The sequence below is a fragment of the Montipora foliosa genome, chromosome 11, assembly GCF_036669935.1.
Source record: "Montipora foliosa isolate CH-2021 chromosome 11, ASM3666993v2, whole genome shotgun sequence".
In the NCBI taxonomy this organism is placed as follows: domain Eukaryota; kingdom Metazoa; phylum Cnidaria; class Anthozoa; order Scleractinia; family Acroporidae; genus Montipora; species Montipora foliosa.
The window spans coordinates 48,887,857-48,898,754 of record NC_090879.1 but is presented as its reverse complement, the minus strand read 5'-3'; the positions used below and the strand labels follow the sequence as shown (position 1 = coordinate 48,898,754).

At 39.6% G+C, this 10,898-nt stretch overlaps 1 protein-coding gene across 2 annotated transcripts in view; it reads left to right on the top strand.

Moving 5' to 3' along the window:
- The first annotated feature begins 256 nt into the window (after positions 1-256).
- Positions 257-10,898, top strand: part of LOC137975579 (meprin A subunit alpha-like) — a 20,013-nt gene continuing 9,371 nt past the window's right edge. The window contains exons 1-7 of one of the 2 annotated variants that reach the window (XM_068822696.1): positions 257-386; positions 1,884-1,949; positions 3,190-3,417; positions 5,187-5,301; positions 6,983-7,170; positions 8,463-8,681; positions 9,715-9,885. In XM_068822696.1, coding sequence (XP_068678797.1) covers positions 293-386; positions 1,884-1,949; positions 3,190-3,417; positions 5,187-5,301; positions 6,983-7,170; positions 8,463-8,681; positions 9,715-9,885 — 1,081 coding nt within the window. In that variant the 5' untranslated portion in view covers positions 257-292. The remainder of the gene's footprint in view (positions 387-1,883; positions 1,950-3,189; positions 3,418-5,186; positions 5,302-6,982; positions 7,171-8,462; positions 8,682-9,714; positions 9,886-10,898) is intronic. The other variant, XM_068822697.1, reaches the window with a different exon arrangement.

The window sequence follows — 10,898 nt, the reverse complement described above, 5'->3', positions numbered from 1 at the left end:
ACGAAGTAGAGACCACATCAAACAGAAAGATCTGATTTGTGTCAATTCACCACTTCAGTCCTGTTCAAAATAACAACTAAACGAAGAATACTTGTCTTAAGTTTCGCTTTGACCAATCACGACAATGTGATTTGAAGTGGTAGGAAACAGAAAGAACTTTAATATGGAGCTCGCTGTTATTACCTTGGGAAAATAACATCTGAATATTCAAAAGTCTTAAGAAATAAAAGGATGTGAAACTATTACCAGCGAGATTATCAGCAAAAAAGGAGCTCCATATTCACAGGAGTCAATGATGGCTGCGGCCCAAGATGCTTTCCCTCTGTTTGTGGTTTCGGCTTTAATCTTGGGAAGCTATTCGATTCCAGTACAATTTCCAAAAAGTGGTAAGTTTCTCAGCGGTAGCGAAAACGCTTAAGGTAATTCCCTTGAAATTGTTCTACTATCAAACTTTTTCGGAAACTTGGCATAATTAACATTCATGATATGAACATTAAAAAAATGCAATAAAAAAATGGGGTCACCGTGCTTGTTTACGCGTCAGCAGGCTCTTAAAATGGGTATTTTTACTGATTGCTCGTTAAAAATTCGAATCACCTTCATACAGAATTCTTGGTTACGAAAGATACAAAATTATATTTTAAAAATAAAGCTTCTTTTATCCACATAAGCAGTATTGCTTCATTTACGCCGTTTTTGATTGCCTGGTTGTGGGAATAGTGCACTCTTTGGGACACTTCCGTGGTTAACTTGAAGTCATCGCCTTGGCCAAAATACACCCAGTACGGAACTGTTTTCCAAAAAAATTCATGTTGTACTATCAAACTTTTTTTCTTCTTCAAATATGTTCTTTATTGGATTGTTCGTAGCAAATACCTGAAAAAAAAAATCGGGCGTCACCGTGGAGCATTTATTTCGCTATCGCGCTTAGTTTGAAGGATGTACGCGCACGTGCTCATGTGCACGCGTTAATGACGCGAAAATCGTGCGCAGTAGGGATGCGCAATGCAATAATAAGGAATTACCTCAAACCTAAATATTTTGATTGCGTTCGTCGTGAACTCTATACATATTGCGAAGTAAGAGTACCCAATGAGACATTTCAGCTTAACTATTCTTCTCCTTTTATCGAAAAGACCTAAAATCCAATTTTAAAAAGCCCAGAATTCGAAAAATCTTCCAACGGACGTGTCAGTTGCTATATTATTCAAAATATTCTCATTCTGGTGAGTCCAAAATGAATGCATGCACAAACCGATGCTGCACGTGAAAATGACAAATTGGCGCATCCTTTTGTTTTATGGTGCAAAACAACAACGTCTTCTGTGGAGTACTGTAAAAGGGCCAGTTTATTTTATTCTTTAATATTCACCTGTTTTTACGAAGATGATAGTATCCCTCGTTTTTATGTGACTTTAGCATATTTCTCTAACGTGTAAAATGTCCGATCTTTAGTAACTCTTCTGCCGGGTTTATTTCTTTTACTCCCGGAGCAGTTTTTGTCAATGTCGTCATCGCATTCACCATTTTATTGGTTTAAGAATGTCAAACTTCAGATCCTTTTCGGCTGAGCAATTAGAAAATGATACAGCACGAAGTCTTGATTGCCGGCTTCCCTCTGAAAGCCTCCCAATAGGAAAGATATCTGTTTACAAACGTTATTTTTGCTCTTCAAATGTGCCAACCAGCGGAACAAAAAAAACTTGTTTCGACAACTGATATGACGCTGGAGCGTAGTAATAACAACTTACGACATCAACGAAATCTGTGCTTTTCTGTTTACCAAAAAATTGGTCTTGTCAGATTACTGTCTTGAAAGCTACTCAATAGTCTTAGTAAACCTTGCTTAAGATAATCACATAATGCACAGTCATTTTTTTTAGTAGATAAAATCGATGCTTCAGATAAAAAGAAAGGAGTAGCACTTGATATAAAGTCTTCTAAAGAAGGTAAGATTTGCTTGGATAGGCTCGCAATGCGTGTATGTATTCTTGCGACCAAAGAGTTTAGCCAGCTGTTAGAATCTAGCAAGAGAAAATGAGGGGACAGAGAGGGAGGCTCAAGGCGTTGGCCGGGATATGTTATGTCCACGAAAGTTATTTTTAGACGAGCGGAAGTCTTTGTTCTAGCGGAAGTCTGTCTTCCGAGACGTCCGCATGCAGTCTTGCTTCGCTATCAGGTTCTTAGTGAAAAGAGAAAATTATGGCGCACGTGGAAGGCTGATGAATATATATTTTCTTTCAAACATCGGACCGAGGTTGGCCTGCATGCGGACGTCTCGGAAGACTTCCGCTCGTCTAAAAATAACTTTCGTGGACATGACATATCCCAAGGGCTGGACCGGGAGCCTCCTTGTCTGTCCCCTCATTTTCTCTTGAATCTAGATATTAAGAACTTTGAGACAGTTTTGTGATTTGCTCCGAAAAAGGCAACGCTCTGCAAAGTTCTTACTTAAGTCAAAACCAAAAGCGAAGCCTTGAAAGAGACAATTTTTGTGGTCTATTGCTCTGTTTAACTGGCCAATCATTTGGCGCCTAGCAAAAAGAATGACCCGGCTCCGTGTCTCCTATAGTACAGTGGTAGAGTCGGGGGTGGAAGCAGAAAAATTGGATCTCAGTACGTTAATTGTTCCTTATTCCTTCCATTTTTCCGAATTATTCATTATTCATTATTGAAACCTTGTTGGATATTCAAATTTCCGTATTCATTATTCTTTAACGAAACCGTAAAATTCGGTAAACGCTAAATATCCTTATTCATTTTCTTTTTTTAAGCAGTTAATATTCGTTATTCCGCTTCCACCTCCGAGTAGAGCATCCGAATTATCCTGAATCGGAGGGTCGTACATGTAGGTACAACTCCCGCTAATGAGCACTCGGATTTTCTCTAAGTGTTCGCAATTTGTTTCACGGACCAATGTCTGGCAAGATTAAAACAAAGCTTCTCCTTCTTTCCGCCGAGGAAACTCCTAATATTGGCAGTAAACAGTTCGATTGCCCAATCCTATGACTGCATTTCAAATGACGTCAAAGCGAAACTTTCCAGAAAGTTCCATGGAGAGATGACGTTGTTTGGATCCGCGGCGTTCGCAAGACCAAAGAAAATTCGCGCTTGTTTGTTTTTGTTCGATAAGCCAATCAAATGATTTACATTTTTGTTTACGTTCTGTTTTCATGTTTGTTTTTCAAGGTCATATGAAAGTCGCTCTATTAGACACAAAGTATGGTCAAACTAAATCGATGTTTGAGGGCGATATTGTCCTGTCCCCGTTTGACCTGAAATTTGTGGACACAAGAGAAGAGGGGGACGTCGACGGAGACTTAGCAATGAGCAGGAAAAGGCGGAACGCTGACCGCAATAGGATGATACTGTGGCAAGATCGGATCATACCGTACGCGTTTGACCCCGATCTTCCAGGTGAGAGAAATTCATTGTAGCTTGTGAGAAAGATGGTAATCCGCTTCAATCAATGAACCCAATAAAAATTCGATTGAATTGCCCATTCCCGAACTAAGAACCTACTTGACACTAGTTTTCGCGGGATTTCGCATTTTTCATACTCAAGCACTCGTTCTTCCCCGTGACTGATGATATCATGTATTTCCTGGTTTGAATCCCCATTTCTGGCATGTCCATTTTATGTCATTTGCAACTCGGTAATGTCTCCATTTTTATATTCTGCCTGGACTTGAGGGATTCCTCAACAATATGTGTATTTTGCTGACACATCCTCCCCATATGCCTACTTTCTCAAGTAGTTTGTTGTTTGCAGTGATCTTGTGCAGCTACAGTAATATTTCTGTTTCTTTTTTCTTCTTTTTTTCAATTGTCGCTTTCTCATCCATTTCTAGGATTTCTTCAACGTACAAATTCAATGCCCTAATGAAACATGATTAAGTTGTAGTCATGGGTCCATGATCGCTAATCAACACCTTGGCCTGCTTGGTTTGGTAGCTTAGGTTATTGGTTATGCATAAGGCTCATTGTATATATTAACTCATAAGTAGTTTTATTTTCCCTTTACACAAGCCTGAAGATGACAGCAAAGTCGAAAATATTAGCTAAGAATTTAGTGAAGAAATTAGCCATCATGTTGGCTCTTTTTGACCAAAGAAACTGACTGTGCCAAGGTTTTCGTTTTACAGGAGCTCATCAAGGGGAGCCCCTATCTCTTATACTTGGCCAATGAGTCAACTCTTTTCCGAGCAAATTTAACAAATTGATGTCAGTTTTTCATGCGTCTGTCCTGTTATTGATCATGAATTTAGTCATAACATTGTCAAAGTAGCTGTGGATCCTCGAGGCAGGGGCGGATCTAGGGGGAGGGTGCAGGGGGGTGATGACCCCCATCTTCCCTGAGATGACCTGCGGCTTTCTAATACAACTTGTATTCTGCAAAGGAAAAAAAAACGTCACCAATCAGCTACGCCATTCCTTAGAAGTGCACTCTCCTAAGAAAAATCCTGGATCTGCCCTGACGAGGCGATAGCCGATCCGCAGGCTACTTTGACAATGTTATGAAGAAATTTATTGTCAATAACAGGACAGACGCATGAAAAACTGACATTAATTTGTTTTTTACAATAACAAAAAGGCAGAGGGGTCAAAATTAAGTCAAAACACGAGAAGATCGCGAGACAAAAAAGCAAGAAACTTCAATCTGACGCGAGCAAAATCGCGTCATTATCGCGTAAATTAGAAATTTATGTGTCTGTCCGCTTATTGACAATAAAAATTAGCCGATGAGCGCGTGAGAATTTTGCAGTCATTGTAAAATTATTTATAGAACGCCTCCCTCAGGAGATTCAGCAGTCCACTGTTGTAAGAGCTAATCAAAACAGATCTATCACAGGATCGAGGGAAATATGATACTTTCCCGGGAAAAAAACCAGTTCCTAAGAACAAAGGGCTGACTCGAGGAATTAGTGGAGATAGACGCACCCCTTGAAGAGCTCATGGTTGAATCATTTCAACATGTTCCGCCTTTTAATTTCTGTCTTGTTCTTTTCGCCCTTTCCAGTCTTAAACACTTGTTTGTCCTTTACTTCTTTACTAACTTTTCTGTGCTGTCCTGCACTTAATCAAATAAGCATCTCTTTTAGTTTTTGAATTGACTTTCAGAAGTATGACGGAATCAAGGACGATTCACAATTCGATGTCTGAACTTTTTTCTTTGTCATTCTCAGTTTATTATCAGCCCACTGTTATAGAAGCTATAGAAGAATATCACAAACATACTTGTCTGCGGTTTGTTGAAAGAACGAATGAAAGTAATTGGCTTTTGTTTGTTTACAAATCTGGGTACGTATATCGAAATTTATGTTCCATTGAAGCTGAAAGAAAATATCCGGTTTAAACTTTGCAACCATTAGACACCGTAAGAAAGAGACAATGTACGATGTCTGGTGGGCGAACCAACATTTTTGAGAAGTTGTTGCCTAAAAGGCGTCAACATATTCACTCTAAATCCTTTTACAGAGGCAATTTTCCAGGGAAAGGTTGTTATTTTCCAAGAAAAATTTGGAGGCGAAGCACAATATTAGGAGGTGCAGAAGCCCAGAACCAGGAGCCTACAACTCCATTATTAGGTCTATGTAATGGCATTTTCAAAGATCAAGCTATTTTTGGACAAGTTTTTAAATAAGATTTGGCTTGCACGAGTGGCCACTCTCAATCCCATGGGTAATAATCAGTGAATAATTTCTCATGCAAGAGTAAAGACCCGTTTAAACGGTTTCAATATTTGGCCAACATTCGCTCAACAAAAGCTGAACGGATGTTGGACAAATGTTGGACGCAAAACAAAGTTGTGCAGAGGCCGTTCAAACGGTTCCAACATTGCGTTAGCAAAAGAACCAACACTTTCGCGAAATTTGATTGCGAGGAACTAAGTGACTAGAAATCAGTGTCTCTCGTCCAGGTAAACTACGCCATATTGAATTTTGCGGCCTGATGTGAGCATGCGTGTGTTCTATAGTTGTTGAACAGAGTGTTCAAACGGCTCCAACACCATTCAACATTTTCGAGAGCAAAGGAAAAGTTGAATCGATGTTGAATGAAAGTTTAAACCGATTTAAACTTGATTCAACAAGCTTTCAACATTTTTTACGCTTTTAACAATGTTGGACGACCTCAGTGTTCAAATGCACCGAACATTTGGTTCAACAAAGTGTTGAAGGCATGTCGAAGGAAAAATATTGGACCGTTTAAACGGGTCCTTATGATTATCTGGAAAGGTCTAGTTTCGCGGAAAATCAATTTAAAAATAACTCGGTCTGAACAAACGCTGTTCACAAGTACAACGAAGGTGTATAGTCCTAGTTGAGGGCTCATGGCGCACAGTGTAAATTTCAGATCTCCCCTACCAAAAATGTATGGCTGTCAACCTAGCTTGAGAGGAGAAAATGTATATGTAAGTCTTTGTTTCTCTTCTCATTGATCAATTATAGTGGCGCGAGATTTATTAACCAATTAATCGTGATTGACTTTCGACATTCAAGAGGAACCACATCAATCCCAGTCAAGACATGGCTTGCCCCAATAGACCTAATCGGCTAACTCAATGTTGTACCCAATTGAAATCCCCCGGGATTAAGATTCTTTGTGTATTGTATTTGCATGATAATGTAGCATTCATATTTAAATGATATGGAAATTCCTGGAACAAAACGTTTTATTCCCAAAGGGTTTGAATTGGGTACAACATTGAGTTAGCAGATTAGGTCTATTCTCCAATTACTCAGCAAATACACGGAATTGTTGTACGGGGAAATCTTTGTTTACATGTTCTGCCTAATTATCAAGGCTGTCACTTTCTAATCAGTTAGACAAGTATAAAGTACCGAATATTGAAAGTGCATTGCACAATGAGCTATCACATTTGCGTGACAAAATATAACAGACATAAAAAAGGAATTTTGCTACAGTACTTGAGAGCACAATAGTAAACCTTCTTCCACTTTATTGTCTGAACCTGCTATAGATGCTGGTCAAGTGTTGGTAAAAAGTATTGGAGACAAAATCATGGCCAGGAGCTTTCCTTAGGACCAGGCTGTAATCGCAAAAGCACTGTCATGCATGAGATAATGCACGCTATTGGTTTCTGGCATGAGCAGTCACGCCCAGACAGAAATTTGTATGTAGAAGTTCTATGGGAAAATATTCAGGATGGTAAGTTCAGAGTTGACGTTTTTAATGATATTTTGAGACATAAGTTCAAAAAGAGTGCTACGATGAAATTATGAGGTTTCCGGAGACAAGACAAATAAAGCCTATTTTCGAAGAGAAGCCGAAGAAAGCCGAGTACCAACTCCGGTGACCCGACTTGATCAGGTTCTGACACGACCAGTCAGGACTAAAAGGAAACATGCATCCCATGTATGAAATTGGTTTTGGCAAGAAAGCATTGAGGATAATGATGATGATGATAATAATAATAATAATAATAATAATAATAATAATAATAATAATAATAATAATAATAATAATAATAATAATAATAATAATAATAATAATAACTTTATTGAAGTCTTAAGGTTTTTAGCCGAGCACGACTACTCTACTAATTGGGGAGACTGCAAATCAACTGAAATCAGAACAAATCAAATCACTGTTGGTTTTTGAGGAGCGGGGAAAACCGGAGTACCCGGGGAAAACCTCTCGCAGCAGAGTAGAGAACCAACGAACTCAACCGTATGGCATCGAATCCGGGAATCGATCCCGGGCCACATTGGTGGAAGGCGAGTGCTCGCATCACTGCGTCAGCCCTGCTTCCCTAAGCAAAGTGAAAGCTAATATAGAAGTGTTGCCTTCACAAATAGCGCCTCCAAATCGCTTATCAGTTGCATCGTACTTATTTGAGCTTTTTTCTCAATTTCCTTTAATAATCGAGAGGACTAATACACTAGCAGGTCTACTAGCAACTGGGCGGAGATTATCGAAGACAGGGAAAGGCTTAGTTAGCCAAGACAACTAAGTCGTTTTCCTTAGCAAGCTTGAGCGCTCGTGGATTGTGTAATCTCGAGAAATGCAGGTCTTACAACACATCAGAAAAAATGGAGAGGTCCAAAAACTAATCATTATTGTCGCAGAAAATAATCATTTTCAATGAAGTTTCCAAAATTGCTCCAAAAAACCCATAAACGTATCTATTCTGAAACCTGTGTTCCTTGTAACCTTACATACTCTATATATTACATGACAGGCACAATTTTAACAAATCGATATAATTTATCAGTTAGTTCCCAGGTTAGTAATATTTTTAAAATAGCCACATCGCAGCTTGCAGAATCTCAAGTTGATTGCAGTTGACCCAGTATTTTGTTTGCTGAATGTTTGCCGATATCGTCGGTAGTTTCACCGCAATTCCTGCATCGACACCCAACAAATGTTAGTGGCAAGATTTTCCAACGCTTAACCGGGGATTAAAAGGCCATTCGCACGTGCTGCATTTCATCCTTCAGGTCAGGCTCACAATTTCAACAAATACGATCACCAAAGAATAGACACGCTCGCAGTTCCTTACGACTATGACAGTATCATGCATTACGGGGAGGATAGCTTCTCCAAAAACGGGAAGCCCACGATAAGGTCCATCCAGGATGCTAGCAGATCACTCGGTCAGAAAGAGGGCTTTACTGGTCTGGATGTACAGGAAATTAACTCCTTGTACGAATGCAATGGTAAGTCCTAATCAGTTCTCACTGTAGTGTCTCAGGTACACCAGTGTTTCGTTCTCTGGGTATGCCGTTAGCATAATAAGTTTTTAGGTCCAAGTACGGTAACAATTTTTTTCAAAAAGTCAACAATGTAAGAAGCTCATAAAAACTGGAAGGAAAGTCATATATGCGAGAAGAATTTCCGATTGTTCGATTACTCTGAGGGGGAAAAGTAAATCTGAAATAAAGTACCGCCGGCCGGATTCGATAGGAAAAAGAAGTCGGGCCTCTCGCTTGGAATACGGAAACCCTACGACACCTGGCGGGTGTTTTTTCGGAAAACGTTCTGTATTTTCAAAAAGAAAACGGACTAAGTTATGAAACTTTACAGTTGATTTGTTTTCTCTGGTCTTCAAAGATCAGTTTTTCAAAATAAGTTGAAGTTAGTTTCACGAATTGCTTTTCTGGCCCGGAAGGTTTTTAGGGCTTTTGAGGTGTTTTGATAAGCAGGCCTATCGATACCTCGTTCTCCGTGACCCAGGTGGAGTCAGTCGGTTCGGGAGGATGGCAAAATCACGACACGGTGCTGCCTTTTGCCCTGGCGTAAAAGTTCGACGCCATACTTAATAACCAGGCCTTTCGTCACAAATTGAGTTTTTACCCTTGCATTAATAGATTAAGCCTAAGTGATGAATAGAGTTAGCATTATAAGTTCCTTAGTTCTACATGGTAAACATTTAATTATTTTTACACGGGGAATGGTTAAATATATGAAATTTTGGCAAAGCAACTCGGAAGTGTTGGTGAGAGTGACATGAGCTGCTTATCGAATAGCATGGGTTCCGACTTCGCAAGGCAGCTTTTTATTTTCATAATAACAAGTTTATAAAAGTAAAAACTTTCATAAGCGTCTTTAAAATAGCCAAGATGGTTTACGAAACGGACAACTGAGACGGTACAAGTCCTAATTTTGCCCGTGATTTGTTCTTTCCGTTCCGACTGGTTGCTTCCGGGTCTCCGTGGAAGTTGATAACCCTTTTACTCGATGAAATTAAAGGTAATGGCATTTCTGGGTGGAGCGCTTGGTCGGACTTTGGACCTTGCAGAGCTGACTGCAAAAAGTTTCGTCAAAGGTATTGCCAGTCTTCAAACAAAGATGTCGATTGCCCTGGTCACTCATACGGGATTCAAGCAGAAGAAGTGGTTTGCCCCAAGGAAGAATGCCACGGTTAGTACTCAAAGATAATAGTAAAAAGATGTTACGGTTACATTTCCAAGTGCTAAGGGTTGATGGAAAGATTTTTACTAGAACATACACCTTTTCAGTTCGCTCTAACATGCTTTCAGTGCTGTGAACATTCCAGGCTAGGATGTTTACGGCAGGGGCTGTTGCATCGAGTGACTGAGTCGATTCTGTGGACATGTAGCCTGCGAGCAAGCTCTCAGCCAAGCGAGCCCCAAACCTCTCGCGGCTCGCTTCGCTGAGAGCTTGCTTGCAGGCTAGTGGACATGCAGTAGATAAGTAAAAAAGATTATATTAGTCAAAGCAGCACATTTTTTGTCTGGAAAGCGTGAAAGATTCAGTGCCATTTTAAGGTCTCGATAAAGGTAAATTTGGGCGTCTTGCTCATTTTTTTTTGTTTTTGCAAATCTTGAATCGGTGGGCTGTGAAGTGTATTTTCTTGAAAAAAAAAAAATTCTGAAAATTTAATTTTAAAACCGCTAAAATCGCTTTTCTTTGTTTCCCGCCATAATTTGCGCACAAGAAATGATTGAGGTATCATGTCAATCACACGTGTCCGAACGCTGATTGGCTCAGCATAATTGGCTTTCAAGTAGGAGGCGGAGTTATTCAGTAGACCGTGAACTGCACGCGAAATCTTCAAGCTCGATTTGCTAGGGCTTTATTTTGACGCCAAAATTACGACTTCTCGGAACTCCTGTCTCTACGGGTTTAAGATATCACTTCCAAATTTTCCGAGTTCTAATAGATGATTGTACTACCCTACATAGCGTGCGAGGAATTTTTCGTTTGTCTTCGGAGACTGATTTTGTGGCACTTTTTCTGCCCAAATTGAGTATGAGATGAGAATTTCGACTTTGGTGCGTAATATTTCCTTCAATTCTTAACATATCAAAAATTCCTCACACGGTATTGAAGGGTATTCATCTGTGACTATAAGGATACGTTCAATTGGGAAATCTGGATTTAGATCCTAAAATCTGGATCTTCGGATTTCC